Genomic DNA, 15,942 nt, shown 5'->3' with positions numbered 1-15,942 from the left:
GAGGTCAGTTATAAATAGATTAAATAAAATGGGTCCCAAAACCGAACCTTGGGGAACTCCACTGGTAACCTCCCTCCAACCTGACAGTTCACCCTTCAATACAACCCGCTGCATTCTCCCCATTAACCAATTCCTTATCCATCTCTGGATTTTCATATCGATCCCCATGTTTTTCAGTTTAACCAATAATTCCTCATGGGGTACAGTATCAAATGCTTTACTGAAATCCAGGTATATTAGGTCCACCGCATTTCCCTTATCTAATAAATCCGTTACTTTCTCAAAGAAGGAGATCAGATTCGTTTGGCACGATCTGCCCTTCGTAAAACCATGTTGTAAATTATCGCAATTGCCACTACCCTCCAGGTCCTCAACTAGTTTCTCCTTCAAAATTTTCTCTAACACCTTGCACACTACAGATGTTAAACTAACAGGCCTGTAGTTACCCGGATCACTTTTTTTCCCTTTTTTGAAAATAGGAACCACATTAGCTATTCTCCAGTCTAACGGGACCACCCCCGAGTTTACAGATTCATTAAATATTATCGCTAACGGGCCTGCTATTTCCCGCGCCAATTCCTTCAATATTCTCGGATGAAGATCGTCCGGTCCTCCCGACTTAGCCCCATTAAGGCGTTCAAGTTTTGTTTCTACCTCGGATACGGTAATCCCCCATCCCGAACGCCCCTCTGTAATGGTGCTAGTATCCCTAATCCCTTCATTGGCCTCATTAAACACCGACGCAAAATATTCATTGAGATATTGCGCCATGCCTAGATTGTCTTTAATCTCCTCTCCGGCAATAGTCTTCAGCGGTCCCACTTCTTCTTTCTTTGCTTTCTTCCTGTTTATGTGGCTGTAAAACCTCTTACTATTGCTTTTAATTCCCCTCGCTAGGTCCAATTCTACACGGCCTTTGGCCTTTCTCACTCTATCTCTACATTCTCTGACTTCACTTTGGTACATTTCCTTACTGATCCCTCCCCTCTTCCACTCTTTGTACGCTTTCTGTTTTTTCCTAATCGCCCCTTTGAGTCGGTCGCTCATCCAGCTCGGTCTAAATCTCTTGCTTGGTAATCTTTTTCCCTTTTTGGGAATACAGGCCTCCGACAGCTCATGTATCTTTAACTTAAAGTAATCCCAGGCTTCTTCTGCCTTTAAATCCATTAATACGTTTGCCCAATCCACTTCCCTTACCAGTCCCCTTAATTTGTTAAAATTGGCCTTTTTAAAATTATAAACCCTAGTCTTTGACTTAATTCTGTTACTCCTTCCCTGTATTTTAAACCGAATTAGCTCATGATCACTGGAGCCCAAATTGTCCCCTACTACCACTTCCTCAACGAGGTCCTCACTACTTACCAGAATCAAATCTAAAATGGCCTCCCCCCTCGTCGGTTCAGCTACCACTTGATGGAGGAATTGATCAGCAAGCACATCTAGGAACATCTGAGCCCTATTATTGCTACTAGCGTTTGTTCCCCAATCTATATCCGGGAAGTTAAAGTCCCCCATAATTACACAGTTTCTATTAGTAATTACTTCTCTAAGCACATTAAATAGTTCCTTATCCATATCCTGGGTCGATCCCGGCGGTCTATAGCACACTCCAAGCACTATCCCCGGAGAGGCTCTAGAAGTCCTATTACCCATTGTGAGTATTGCCCAGACGGACTCTGTGTTGTCTAATCCATCCACTATTATTTCTTTACAGTTTATTTCACTATTGACATACAATACCACCCCCCCCACCTTTACCTCTGTTCCGGTCTTTCCTAAACAGCGCATACCCCTCCATACCTGTGTTCCAGTCGTGACTGTCATTCCACCACGTTTCCGTTATTCCTACGATATCTGGTTTCAGCTCTTGGACCAGGAGCTCCAATTCCTCCATTTTATTACCTAGGCTTCTGGCATTGGTGTATAGACACCCTAATGTATGTCGTTTAGCCCGTCTCCCATTAGCAGCACTATATGTTGCGGGCCTCCTAGTGTCCGTCCCTCCTGTCCTTCCTATGTCCAATCTCATCTCCCCAGCTATGTCTCCTCTCATTTTACTCACCTTCTCCATACTGGAATCTGGCGTGGAGATTAACTGTGCATCTCCCAACCGTCTCCCCAAACTTGCTAGTTTAAAGCTCTTTTGATAAGATGAGCCAGCCTCCCTCCCAGAAGTCTATTTCCTTCCCTACTCAGGTGAAGCCCATCCCGCGAGAACAGGTGTCTGTCCCCGAAAGCCTCCCAGTGGCCATACATCCCAAAGCCCTCCTTATAGCACCACTCCCTTAGCCAACTATTTATTCTCACAATCCTATCAGCCCTTTGCTGCCCTTCCCTCGGAACGGGCAGAATCCCACTAAAGATAATCTGAGCCTCTATTTCCTTGAGCGTCTTCCCCAGCCTGGCATAATCTCCCTTGATCCTCTCTAACGAGAACCTAGCCGTATCATTCGTTCCTACATGAAGGATTATCAGGGGGTTCTTACCTGCTCCTTGTAGGATCCTTTTCAACCGCAGGTCCACATCGCGTATCCTTGCGCCCGGTAGACAGCACACCCTTCTGTTCTCCGGGTCTGCCCTGGTCACAGGCCTATCCAATCTCCTCAGTAAAGAGTCTCCAATTACATACACCTGCCGTTGCCTGGCAACAGTGCGATCTAGTAATCTAGTCTCCGATCCCTCTAGTCCTGACCTGTGCCTATTCCTATCTTCCCTTGTGCCTTCCTGAATCCTCACGGGGCCCAGAATTGGTGCTGTCTCCATCAACTCCTCCCCCCTCTCTCTTGGACTAGCAGCTCTTCTCTTCTTCCTCACCCTTCCACCTTCAGTCGCCACCTGCTGCCCCTCCACCTCGCTATCCAAACACTCGAACCTATTCCTGAGTTCTATTCCCCCCTCACTGGCCCTTCTTTTCCTTGGCCTGCTTCTCACAGTCACATGCTTCCACCTCCCATGTTCTCTCCCTTCCATTCCCCTCTCACCGTCCTCTACCTCTGCCTCTACCTCCACCATAGGGCATACTTCTTCAGTGCCCCCTTGCCTGTCCTCCATCAGCTGCTCAAACCCCCGCCTAAACTCCACCAGGGTCTCTACCTGCATCTCCAGCCCCTTAATCTTTTCCTCCAGTAACACTATCAGGCGACACTTCATACACACATACCTGTGTTCCAGCTCCCCTGCTAGGACCATATACATACCACAGCTTCCACATGCGGCCATCTGCATTCTGTCTGCTGCTGCTGCTTGGCTCATGGCTGCTGCAATCTCTGCCCACCGCACCTGTGGACTCAGAGCACACACCGCGCCCTCCTGCCTCCCCCCTTACCTCCCCCTGCAAACTCCCTCTCAAACTCCCCTGTTAGCCGCCCTGTTTGCTGCCTCCGGTGCCGCTGCCTGGCTGGGAGGCCGCTTTTATGGGCCCCCTACTCAGCCAAGCCCCGCCCCCTACTCAGGGCTCGGCGTCCTTCCCAGCCCCCAGCCCCTGCAGGCCCCTACAAACACACAGGAACACACAAGAACAACAAGGACAGACGCAAATACAGGTACCTTCTCCTCCAATGAGAACTCCCTCTCAAACTCCCCTGTTAGCCGCCCTGTTTGCTGCCTCCGGTGCCGCTGCTCGCAAGTCAGTGGGGACTTTACTGATTTACACCAGCTGAGGATTTGGCCCGGGGATTTTCTGCTCGAGTCAGCAACAGAGCAGGCCGCGCTGCTGTGATAGACTGTCAGGGTTGGAAGGGACCTCAGGAGGTCATCTAGTCCCACCCCCTGCTCAAAGCAGGACCAATCCCCAGACAGATTTTTACCCCAGTTCCCTAAATGGCCCCCTCAAGGATCAAACTCACAACCATGGGTTTAAGCAGGCCAATACTCAAACCACTGAGCTATCCCGGCTCCTGTACCCCTTGTGCATCGTCAGCCAGGCTGCAAGGTAAAGCCCAGGCCTCTTGAAATCCCTCAGAGTTTTGCAGTGAGTTTGTTGCTCATAAGAGGCAGGAGGACCCCCGCTGGCCTGGAACTGCCAAGGCAGGTGGTTAGCAAAAGTCTGGACCTGAGCATGTTTGATCTGAAAGTCACGGATGGGGGAAGAATCCCAGAGCCACCTGCTTTTCTGACTGTCGCTCTTCATAGTCCAGCTGGGCTCAAGATGCAAAGTCTCAATCCAGAGCCAGACACCCCAAAAGCTTGCGATTGTTTGGGTCCTGCCTGTTACGCAGAGAGGGGACCACATTGTGCTCAGTTTCAGTGGGAACATCACATGTCTGATTCACAACAGAATTTAGCCCAGGGGCTATTTGCAAATTTAGACCCAGACCTGGGTTGGGAGTATAAAGCGCTCCGAAGTTGTGTAACACCATGGCTACCACAGGTAAGCAGCAGATACAGAACCCTGGACTTTCTGCTCTAAGCTACAGGCCTCTGCCACATGAGCTAAAGGATTAACTCCATTAGCTAGTAGCAGTGGTAGGCTGGTATCCTCTCTGAGAATGAGCCACTAAAGGGGGCGGTGGCACACTTAGCTAACTTATTACCTTTGCATCTGCGGTTCTTACCTGGGCCCATCTGTTTAATGGTCCCTTTCCTGACTCTGGTCTCAGTGTGAGGCTAACTGGGTATCTGCCACCCTCCTATCATTTTCTACCTCTCATTTTGCATACTGAATGTTCGAATGAGCCACCAGATGAACTGATGGCTATTCTGCTCCCCTGGCATTTGGAGCCTGCTTGCATGTCCCCCCTCTGCTCCCGCCCGGTGTAGGATGCGCACGTGTGAGGTCGGTATGTTGACGCCTGACGTCTCCCTCTTCTTGCAGGAGGTTCTACAAGGACATGCCGCACAATGCCCTGGATAAGAAATCCAACTTTGAGTTCCTGGAGTAAGTGGCCAGGTTCTATTTCTTCTCGGCTTCCCCCCCCCCCCCCCCCCCCCCCCCCACTCCTTGGAGTTCCCCAGTCCTCACAGATAACAGGGTGTCCAATCCCATGTGATCTCTTCATCAAGGCAAGAAAATCTCCTCCTATACATTATGGCCCAGGGGATTAGGCAGATCCCTAAATCCCAGCACAGAGGGAGACTCACCAGTTAAGTACCTAACCACCAGCATGGCTGATTGTGTCCACACACAGCCTCATCCCCAGATCCCATCCCTGCAGAATCCCCTGGGCTCAGTGTAAAGCCTGGAATGGACTTTCTAGGGTTGGGGCTCTTTGACGGTTATTCCAAAATCCTGGCCAGGATCCTGGAGTGGGCTGCCCTGGAGACGTTGCAGAAACGCATGTGTGTGTGCGCGCGTGCCCCTCGAAGCATCGTGGCCCAACTGCAGGGAATAAAACCCAGAGTGGTGGAAGCTGGGATCATCATAAGCACAGGAAGCCTGAAATGCCATGAGATGAACCTCCTCATATCATCCCCTACCACGTCAGGTGCATGAGGCAACATTACTGATCACAACAATAGATAGGGATCAAAGTGGGGCGGTACCAGAGTCCCTGTCCCGAGGGCAGGGCTCACGGAGAGGTGGTTCGTCTCTGTGGCCCTTGGCATCTCTGCTGAGGCTGGCCGCTGCGATGCGGACGGTCCTCAACCAGGAACCGGACTGGGAGCACCGCTTTGGGGCCACCAGTCGCCCATCAGGTGGCGCTGAGCTCCAGTCGTCCCCGATCAGAGACCCATCCAAGCCATCGACCCGGAGGACTCAGCTGCATGTCACACATCCCCTGGCACCCTTCCATGCGCCAGGCAGGATATTTTAAAGATGGCCTAAGCGCCACTGAAATGCGGATGAAAGGAGTAGGTTTTGCAGAGTCCCTGTGGGATTGTTAACCTGTGTGCGCGTCTCTTGCTCTCTCTCCCTTTCAGAAAGGAAGTAGGGCTGGACCTGTTCTTCCCCAAGCAGATGCAGGAGAATTTGAAGGTAAGGTGCTGCAGAGCCCGGCCTGGGGGTGTTATGGGCAAAGGACCCTTGTGGCCAGTGCAGGACGCTAGGACTGAGAACAGCTCAGTGCAGCTGGGTTAAGCCGTTAGGGTGAAATCCAGCCCCGGTGCAGAGGGACGAGACTTAAGTTCCTCTCTAGGCCTAGGGTCTAAGCCAACCCTACGAGCGTAAGTGGACTTGAGTGTCACCTAGGACGTGGGCTGGGAAATTCACCCTTCGTCAAGGAGGGACAATGCTGGGAAACTGTCCCGGGGAAGGGGCAGGCCGGGAGCGGAACAGCAGGGACTCATCTAAATCTAGGAGCTCCTCGGCAGAGCTCTCCGTCACCCCCCACTGGATTGTCAGGTGCTCTTGGTCAAGGAGCGGAGCTGGGGGAGCCGCTCACAGGAATTATCAGGGGTTTTTGGAAGCCGGAATTGAGGGCGGTTGGCAGAGCTGTGTATGGGGAGCCCAGGGTTAGAATAGCAGGGTGTGGGGGGGTTGTAGGTCAGGGTTGAGGGGCGCTGGCAGAGCTGTGTGTGTGGGGAGCCCAGCACTGGAATAGCTGGGGGAGGGGGGTCACTGTGCATGTGGAGGGGGAAGCGTTTGGCTACGCAGATGCCTCCCGGACCGGGCTGCTTCCGGCTGTTGGGTCTTTACACCCAGGCAGCGGGGCCTGTTGCTGACTCTCCGGCGCTGGCGCCGTTCCCTCCTCAGCCCAAGCAGTTCCGGAAGATGATCCAGCAGACGTTCCAGCAGTATGCCCTGCTGCGGGAGGAGGAGTGCATCATGAAGTTCCTCAACACCCTCGCCTCTTTCGCCAACATTGACCAGGAGAGCTACCGCTGCGAGCTCATAGTGAGTCCCTGCGTGGGGAAGACGGGGCGCGGCGGCCGGGGCTGGGATCTATACGGTTCCGTCACACGCCTCCAGCCGGCACCTGTCCGGAGCCTGAGAATCCAACCTCTGCTGGCGAATATCGCATCACTCCAGGGGCAGCGTCGGGAGGAGGGCTGGGGATCAGTGCTCGGATAGAGGGGGAGATACGGTATTCCCAAATCTCCTGCTGGCCTGGGGTTTAGGGCCAGTATATGGCAGGATATACGGTATGCCCAGCCCCAGGGCTCTGAGTGCGAAATTCACCCCGTGCGGAGGGACGGGTGCAAAGGTCTAAGCACCGGACTCTCTGCCCAGGCTCCATTTCACCTTACCAAAGGCCTGATTCTGCTCCCTCTGACACCATTTCAGTGCAGTTACTTCTAATTTACACCAGCGGGAGAGCAGAATCAGGCCCCCAGTCGGGCAGGCCAGCAGGCGAGGCCTGAGTGGGGGTGGGGAGTTGGACTTCAGCGCTAGAGTGGCATCCTTAGACCCACTCGCTGCCCTGTGGCCCAGGCATTATGTGGCAGCTTCTTTCCAGTTGTCTTGCTGTGAGCGAACGGGAGCCGGCTGAGGAGCAGAGCCACAGAGCTGCGAATGCCTAGTCGGATCCCTGGGCGGGCCGTGACTGAGCCCTGGGAGGTACCTGCCAGGAATTGCCAAAGGAGGGGAAAAGTTCCCCGAGGGAAACCCCGGAACAGACAACAGGACCCTGCAGGGGATTCCTGATCTCTTGGAAATACCCTGCAGCTGCCCCCTAATGGGACCCCTCAGTGGTGAAAGGAATATTTATACACACTGCCGGCTTCTCTCTTCACCGTACCGCCCGGGGCGGGGGGAGAACTGGGCAGCTCAGTATGAAACCTTCTGCTCCAGGGGCAGCGATGAAAGTGTCAGGGGGCGTACAGAAGAGGGCAGAGCCTAGCGCTGGGCCTGGGCGGTTAGCCGGAGTCGCCCAGCCTTGCAGGATTGTTTCTGTCAGGATGAGAAATCAGGGCCACGAGAGCAGGCCGTTCTTGGGCGCCGTCCCCGTTTATTCACAAAGAACCGACACAGAGGCCTGTTCCCTGAATGCGGGCGGAAACAAACAGCAGGCAGCTTCCTGGCTCAGAAATCCCCAGGCTCGTGCCCCTCTGCTTCCCAGGGTCACGCTTGCAGCACCTCCTGCTGACTTTTTTCTGCCTCCGACGCGCACAGGCTGCGAACCCAACATCCTAACCCCGCCCTGCGTTCACAACCCGGGAAAGCTCTCGTTGCACCTGCCACGTGGCCAAGCGCCCCGGGCAGTAGGGGCAAGGCCCCAGTTGTTGGTAGCACATACAGGGGCTGGATCGCTCTTCCTGACGGAGCGTGGTGGGCACACGTTGGCTTTAAGTAGGGTTACCATACTTAACAAATAAAAAAAGAGGACCCTCCAGGGGGTCCTGGCCCCGCCCATTTCCCACCCCCAGCCACCCCCCAACTCCGCCCTAACTCCGCCCCCTCCTCCCTCCCACTCCCAGCCACGCGGAAAGGGCTACCCGAGCGCTACCGGCTTCACGGTTTGCCGGGCAGCCCCCAGAACCTGCGCCCCCGGCCGGCGCTTCCCCAGCGCAGCTGGAGCCCGGGAGGGGAAGCGCCCAGCCGGGGGCGCAGGGTCTGGAGGCTGCCCAGCAAACCGTGAAGCCGGTAGCGCTTGGGCTTTGGGCAGCCCCTATGCCTCCGGACCCTGCGCCCCCAGCCGGGCACTTCCCCTCCCGGCTCCGGTGGCGCAGGGTCCGGAGGCATGGGGGCTGCCCGAAGCCGGTAGCGCTCGGGCAGCCCGGCTCTTAAACAGAGCCGAAGAGTCAGGGGAGGAGCAGAGCAGCCGCGGGAGGGGAAGTGCCCGGCCGGCATTTTCCCGGACATGTTCGGCTTTTTGGCAATTCCCCCTGGACGGGGGTTTGAGTGCCGAAAAGCCGGACATGTCCGGGAAAAACCGGACGTATGGTAACCCTACACTAGCTCTCCGTGAGGGCAAAGATCAGCAGGATTCCAAAAAGGACTAGGCATTGGTAGATCCATAGATTATAAGGCCAGAAGGGACCGTTGTGGTTATCTAGTCTGACCTCCTGCACCGATAGGGATAAAAACATCCTGAATTACAAATCCATTAGATAGGACATAAAATGTAGTAGGGTTATAAACCCTCTCCCGTAAGGACTAAGCCAAACACTGGTGGGGGTTAGGTAGGACTTTCCCCTCGATAGGTTGTCCCATTACAGGGTGTCTTGCACCTTCTTCTGGAGCAACAGGGGCTGGCCACTCTCATAAACAGGATGCTGTGCTAGGTGGACCTCAGGTCTAATTTGAGACAGGTCATTCCGATGTTCCCATCTCAGATTCACAGGTGCCGACTTCCCCTCTTTTCCCAGGGTGCTCGACTCCCCTATTCCAACTCCTTCCCCAAATCCCCACCCTGGCCCCACCTCTTCCCCACCTCCCCTCCTCTGCGTGCCACGTTCGCACTCCTCCTCTCCCTCCCGGAGCGTGGACCGCGTGGGGACGCTCCCCGTGCTGCTGCTCTGGCCCCCCCTTTGGTGTCTGTTCTCCAGCCCCCTTGACCAATGCTGGGTGCTCCAGCAAACCCCTGGCCGAGAACCCCTGGGGAAGGGGGACGGGGCTGTTTCGGAGGCAGAGCAGAGACGGTGCCCGTGTCCTTGTCTCTCCCTTCCAGCAAGGGTGGAACATCACGGTGGACCTGGTGATCGGGCCCAAGGGCATCCGGCAGATGACGAGCAAGGAAGCAAAGGTATGGGGGGGGGAGGGCAGTAGGGGTCAAAAGTAAATCCCCAAAAGATGAAAGGGCTTAGTCCCCCCGCACCCCTCAAATGCGGGGCTGGGACCCAGAGCATGTTCCTCTGATGGCAATTGAGGGAGGTGGAGCTGCTTATGGAATGAGGGATCACACTGGGGTTTCGGTGCATTGCAGCCCACCTGCCTGGCGGAGTTCAAGCAGATCAAATCCATCAAGTGTTGCAGCGTGGAGGAGGGCAGAGCCATGCTGCAGCTGACGCTCACCGGGACCCCCCAGGTAAAGGGGGGAGATGGGCAGCGCTGCGGTGTCTCTTACTGTCCTAGAGCCACATAGAGTCCAAAGCCAGAAGGGACCACTCTGATCATCTGCTCTGCCCTCCTGTACCGCACCAGCCACAGAACGTCTCTGAGTTAATGTAGATCTCTTAGAAAAAAACATCCAGGCTGGATTTAAAAATTGCCCACGCTGGAGAATCCACCACGACCCATGGTACAATGTTCCAGTGGTTAATTACCCTCCCTGTTAAAAAATGACACCTTGTTTCCAGGCTGAATTTGTCAAGCTTCAACTCCCAGCCGTGGGATGTTGTCTGCTAGACTGAAGAGCCCGTGATGATCAAATAGTTGTTCCCCCTGGTGCCAAGGTTGGAAAAGAGAAAGGAGGGAAATAAAAGGGGAGACAGAGAACTGTTTGGGGAGACTACTGTTCTAAAAGTAGCTGCAAAAAAAAGTGTGTCCCGTGGTTTTAGTAGTAACAGAAATAAGGTCACAGGGTCACATATACTGATCAAATCTGCAGATCACACAACGGTGGGGGGTTGCCAACATTTGGGAGGATAGAACTAAAAATCAGAGGGTTCTTGTTAAATTGGAGAACTGGGCTTTGGACAACAAAATGAAATTCAACAAAGACAACTGGCAGGTGGTACACTGAGGGACGAAAAACCAACTGCACAAATACAGACTGGGGGATAACTGGCTTGGCAGCAGCACTGCTGAGAAGGAGCTGGGAGTTGTGGTGGATCACAACCTCAGTAGGGGTCAGCAACGCGATGCTGTTGCAAAAAAAGCAAATGCAATTTTAGGTTGTATGAACAGAGGCGTAACATGCAAGTCACGGGCGGTGATAGTACCGCTCTACTCGGCGCTGGGTAGGTCTCAGCTGGAGAACTGTGTCCTGTTTTGGTCACCACTGTGTAGAAAGGGTGTAGAGACACTGGAAAGGATCCAGAGGCGAGCGACAAAGATGATCAGAGGGATGGGATGAAAGCCATGCGAGCAAAGGCTGAAGGATCTGGGTATGTTTAGTTTGGAAAAGAGGAGATTAAGGGGGAATATGAGAGCGGTCTTCAAATCCTTGAAAGGCGGCCATAGAAAAGATGGAGAAAAGCTGCTCTCTCTTGCCACGGAGGGCAGGACAAGAGGCAATGGGGTCAAACTCCAGCAGAGCAGAGTTAGATTAAATCTCAGGAAAAACTCCCTCACTGTAAGAACAGCAGGACACTGGAGCAGACGCCTGGGGAGGTTGTGGAAGCTTCTTCACTGGAGGTTTTCAAAAGGAGGCTGGAGCCATCTGCCTTGGATGGTTTAGACACAACAAATCCTGTGTCTTGGCAGAGGGTTACACTGGATGGCCCGGTGGTCCCTCCTAGCCCTGTGGTTCGATGATTCTAGAACAGTCACATGTTACCAAGGGCGGGGGGGAGGAGGGGAGAATATCTTTTATTGGACAAAATTCTGTTTGTTTAATATCCTGGGACCGACACGGTTATTAGCATAGGGTGTGAGTGCAGGCCAATAGCTGTAGGTGGCGCCAGACCAATACGTTAGGGGCCCGATTTGTCCCCCGCTGAAATCAATGGGCTTGCCCGGGTGTACTTTAAAGACATTATTGCATCGGGCCAGATACAGAGGTGCATCTCGGAGGGCGTAACATGGTGTAATTCTGCACCTCCTGCTGCCCCTTCGGCGTGGACATGACCCCAGCTCCAGCCTGTAATGGGGACGTTAGACGCGCACCCTGGCACCGGTGTGTCACGTCCACCCCTTTACCCGTCGCTTGTGGTTTGGGTTCGCTGGACCCCAGTGTCCCAGAAGGGAGAGGGGTGGGCTCAGTACGGCAGCGCATCTCAACACTAGCCCCTGGAGCCTCAAGAGGCTCCGTCTCTAGGCAGCGTCCAGTCGTTGCCCGTCCAGCTGGGAGGGTGTAGATCTGGATGCTGGATGCAAACGTTCACCCCCCGCCCAACCCCACCTTTCATGTTTCGCAGTCCCTGGCTATTAAAACCTCCTCCCTAGCTGAGGCGGAGAACATGGCAGATCTCATAGACGGTTACTGCCGGCTGCAAGGGGACCAGGAAATATCCCTCATCGTCCGTCCCAAGAAAGGTGAGCGACTCTCTGTGAGCACAGGCACTGGGGAGACCGGAGGGGGAGCAGATGCCGCGGGATTGTGATGCCCATGGGCCGAGGTCCTAAACTGGAGCCAGGCTTAGTGCAGGGAGTTTTCTTAACCCCCTGTTCCCAGCACCCATCAGCCCTGATTTACAGCCCCCAAACTTGCCACGCTGGTGATCGAGGCTGGCGTTGAACCTCAGATGGCATCCTGAGGTGAAAGGCGGGGGCAGTGGCAGTTTCGGGCTGTCTCGGCTTGATATTCATATGCAGGTTGCTGGGTGTGTGGGGAAGGGGTGGTCTCTTCACCCCCTCCGACTGCACTCTGCCTTCCGTCCCATATCTTCCTCGGAGGCTCGGCAGAATGGCTGGGGATGGGAGAGCGGCGGCTAAGATATCCCCAGAGTCTGGCAGCCAAACTGGGGGAGGAGGGCGGGCGACAGGAGATGCACAATAAAGACCCTTTCCCCCCTTTCCCCACAGAGAATGAGAAGAGGGTGAGCCTGCCACAGATCCCCCCACAGTAAGTAGAACATAACCCCTCAAGGCACCTGTATTGCCACTGGGCAGGGGGGCCACAAATGCGGGATGTCCAGGTTGGAAGGAAGGGCCATAAAACCAAAGCCCTGACCATGTGTGGTCCTCAGAGATCCCACGGACACCTGGCTTCAGAGCAGGGCTTAGATACCCTGGGGATAGGCACGTTGGAAATACTAGAGCGGGGTGGGTGGATGGAAGAATGAGGAGATGGATGGATGGATGGATAAGACAGCTGGTGTCTGAGCTCGTCTCTTGCTCGTTTTCACCCATGCTTTCACCTGTAGGCACATAGACGAGAGAAGATCCACATTAACTGAGAGCTTCAGTGTGGGTGAGTTTCATTCACCCCTCTCACCAGCCGGCCACGGCTGGGAACTGGAGAGTAAGCCAGCTGGTGCAACTGGGAGAAGGAGAAAACAGGGATGGGAGTGTTTGGGGAAGGGGAGGGATAATCTCAGCTCCCTTTTATTAGAGACGGGCCCAAGGCAAAGGCCTAGATCCAGCCTCCCTCTACCTCCTGCCCCCTGACTGGGGGACCCCAAGCTTCCTTTTCCTTTCTGTCCCACGGTCACAGAGTCGGGTGGAACCAGCCCGTTAGTGCAGCCCCAATGTGGGTCCTTCCTGTCTCCTTGGCAGCAGCTGGTGCTGGCCACTGGCCGCAGGACGCTGCCCTAGACAGACCCCTGGGCTGATTCACCGCGGCGGGTCCCGTGCCCAGCTTCGGAAACGGCAGCATGCCTACAGCCAGGGGGCGGCGCGGATGGGCTGTGCGGGCGGAGGCCCCGGGCTTGCCATGCTGTCCCAGGATCAGGGACAGCTCGCAGGGGTCTCAGACCCGCTGGTTTATTAAAAGCAACCCCCCAGGCCGGGCGCGGCGGCTGCTTTCACTGCTGAATTTCTTGCCCTAGATTCGGATATTTATGCTGAAATCCCCGACGAGGCCTCGAGACCCAAGTCCGGAGGTAGGTGCCCCGCCTGGCCCCTCCAGCTTTGCTTTGGCTGGAGATGCTTCTCCTTGAAGACATGAGAACCCACCGGCTGGAGGGAGGGACGCCAGCTCCAGGGGAAAGGGGCTGGCCGGTCGGCCAGGACCGTGGAGCGATGGGTAGAGCTGAGCTGCGAGGGGGAGGAGCTAGGGGTCAATCAGCCCCTCCCACTAGGTGCTCCTTAAGAGCATGGTCTGAAGGGTGTTATAGAGAGGGGGGCTCCATCCGTCACTGGTGTCAATGGGCATAGCTCCATTAGAGGAGACGGAGTGGCACTGATTCACACCAGCCCTGGCTGTGGCCTATTCTCCGTAACCTCCGGCTCTGGCTTCCCCCAACTGATTGTGGATGGAAAGGTTCATGCGTTTGTCCTCCCTGGGGTTAGCCTTCCCCCACCCCATGCTTTATAGACTCGGTCCCTCCAAGACCTGTGCCGAACAGGCCCCATGGGGGGATGTTCCATTAGCCCCAGAGACTCTGCTTTTCCTGCGGGAGATGAGCGAGGGCTCTGTCTAGATCGAGGACAGTCCCCGTCCTCTGGGAGCCCCCGGGGCTGGGAACGGGGGTGCGGCTGGCCATAGAATCAGTCACACTCAGTGGACTCTGGTTTTGCACACCTGGCAGAGCGGCTGGCTTTACAGGGGTTGCACCGAATGTACCAGCCCCTTGGAGCCATCGCCCTCTGGGATGAGCTGGTGGCACCAATGAACCCTATCCCTCTGGTTTCTCTGTCCCTCCAGCCCAGCAGTACGGGGTCTCCCGAGAGGACGTGACTCTGGGCAGGATCCTGGGGGAAGGTTTCTTCGGGGAGGTGTACGAGGGCATTTACACCAACCCGGTGAGTTCGCTTTCTCTTTGCCGCCGCCGCCCCCCAATCCCTCACCACCACCGATCCTCACCATGGCTCTGGCAGGGGTGGGCGCAGCAGGGCAGATGCCAGCCCCGCCACAGACAAGGCTGTGGCAAAGTGCCAGCCCCACAGCGCCCCCTTGTGGCTGTGTGGGCACACCCCTGTGATAGGCCAGGCCCCTCTAATGTCCAGCCCTTTCTGAGGCTAGGTCTTGTCAGTCTATTACCTTCTCAGTCCAGTGATACCCCACGCACCAGCCATCGGCCACTGGGATCGCTGGATCATGTCCTCTTCACCCAGCCCTGTTGTCCCCACTCAGCTTTTGTCCTCTCTTCTGGACCCATGGGCCCCCAGGGCCTGATTCCCCTTAATCCTGACCCTTTCCCGTGAGGTCGGCTGCACAGGGATGTGGATTTCCCCTGCAACCCGGCTTCCCTTTCATCCTGGCTCTTCTCAGCCCAGGGTTGTTCCATCCCCCCTTTGGAGGCACTTTCTACCTGCGCTCTCCTCCTGACAAACCCCCTCAGCTGCTCTTCGGGCCCCATTGGTTAGCCCCAGACTGCACTAATTCCCCCACCCTCCGGACGTTGCCCCGTGATCAAGGCCTAGGTTGAAAGCCCCTCCTCCGCTTTCTTCTCCTTCCAGAAAGGGGAGCGGATCAACGTGGCCGTGAAGACCTGCAAGAAGGACTGCGCCCCCGAGAACAAGGAGAAGTTCATGAGCGAAGCCAGTACGTAGCTCCCGGCTTCCCCCTTGCCATGGCGACAGCCTGCCCCCTCCATCCCGGGGGCGCCTCTTGCCTGTATCCTGCATTGCTCTGGTGGGGATCCATTGGGCCGGCAGCCCATGGGGTATTGGGGCAACAGGGGGCCGGAGATAGCTCAGGGCGGCAGAGCCCTGAGACAGAGGTGGTAATTGTCACCTGCTCTAGGGGAGGGCTGGTCTCTGTCCTGCTCTGAGGCCTGTGTAACCCACCCACATTCTGGGTGTGTCCCAGCCAGCGGCACCGAGTCTGCTCTGCAGCCTTAGCTAAGAGCCACGTGGCTTTTAGCTCATGGGCTCCTGCATTCAGCTTCAGAGGCCCCAGGTTCGAACCTGCCCGCTGACGACTGGGGTCTGTCGGTGTTACACCTGGGCCTCCTAAGACGGTCATGAGTCTGCCACAGCTACCGGGGCGGCTGCTTCTTTCGCTCCGGTCGGGGAGGCTCACGTTCCCATTGCTGCCGGTCCCCGGTTCAGCCCGCCCCCATCGGCCGTGCCGTCCTCAGTGTCTCTCTCGCTCGCAGTGCTGATGAAGAAGCTGGACCACCCCCACATCGTGAAGCTCATCGGCATCACAGAGGAGGAGCCGACCTGGATCATCATGGAGCTGTACCCCTACGGGGAGGTGAGGGGGGAAAACGAACCCATGGGGCCTGGGAGTGGGGGGATGGTCTTCACGGCAGGCCTCCTTGTTCCTCATCAGAAAGCGAAGCCGCTGGAAACGTGCCTCAGGCAACGTTTCCTCAGCAGCAATGATCTTTCTTGGGTGGGGAGAGGGTGGGAGAGAATCTGACTTGACATGGAGATCTTGCTGCTGTAAAGAATGCCCCTCATCCATTGGC

General features: G+C 55.7%; 1 protein-coding gene across 14 annotated transcripts in view; it reads left to right on the top strand.

The window, feature by feature from the left end:
• The window catches only part of PTK2B (protein tyrosine kinase 2 beta), a 149,436-nt gene that overhangs the window by 113,975 nt on the left and 19,519 nt on the right, over nt 1-15,942 (top strand). For all 14 annotated transcript variants that reach the window (XM_065587434.1, XM_042848863.2, XM_008173904.4 and 11 more), the window contains 12 exons: nt 4,814-4,876; nt 5,860-5,914; nt 6,632-6,772; nt 9,489-9,563; nt 9,744-9,845; nt 11,839-11,956; nt 12,446-12,485; nt 12,787-12,833; nt 13,411-13,464; nt 14,229-14,326; nt 14,984-15,068; nt 15,625-15,725. In XM_065587434.1, the coding sequence (XP_065443506.1) occupies nt 4,814-4,876; nt 5,860-5,914; nt 6,632-6,772; nt 9,489-9,563; nt 9,744-9,845; nt 11,839-11,956; nt 12,446-12,485; nt 12,787-12,833; nt 13,411-13,464; nt 14,229-14,326; nt 14,984-15,068; nt 15,625-15,725 (979 nt within the window). The remainder of the gene's footprint in view (nt 1-4,813; nt 4,877-5,859; nt 5,915-6,631; nt 6,773-9,488; nt 9,564-9,743; nt 9,846-11,838; nt 11,957-12,445; nt 12,486-12,786; nt 12,834-13,410; nt 13,465-14,228; nt 14,327-14,983; nt 15,069-15,624; nt 15,726-15,942) is intronic.

The sequence above is a fragment of the Chrysemys picta genome, chromosome 3, assembly GCF_011386835.1.
Source record: "Chrysemys picta bellii isolate R12L10 chromosome 3, ASM1138683v2, whole genome shotgun sequence".
NCBI classification, from domain to species: domain Eukaryota; kingdom Metazoa; phylum Chordata; order Testudines; family Emydidae; genus Chrysemys; species Chrysemys picta.
Note: the sequence above shows the minus strand (reverse complement) of the source record. Positions and strands in the feature narration are given on the sequence as shown.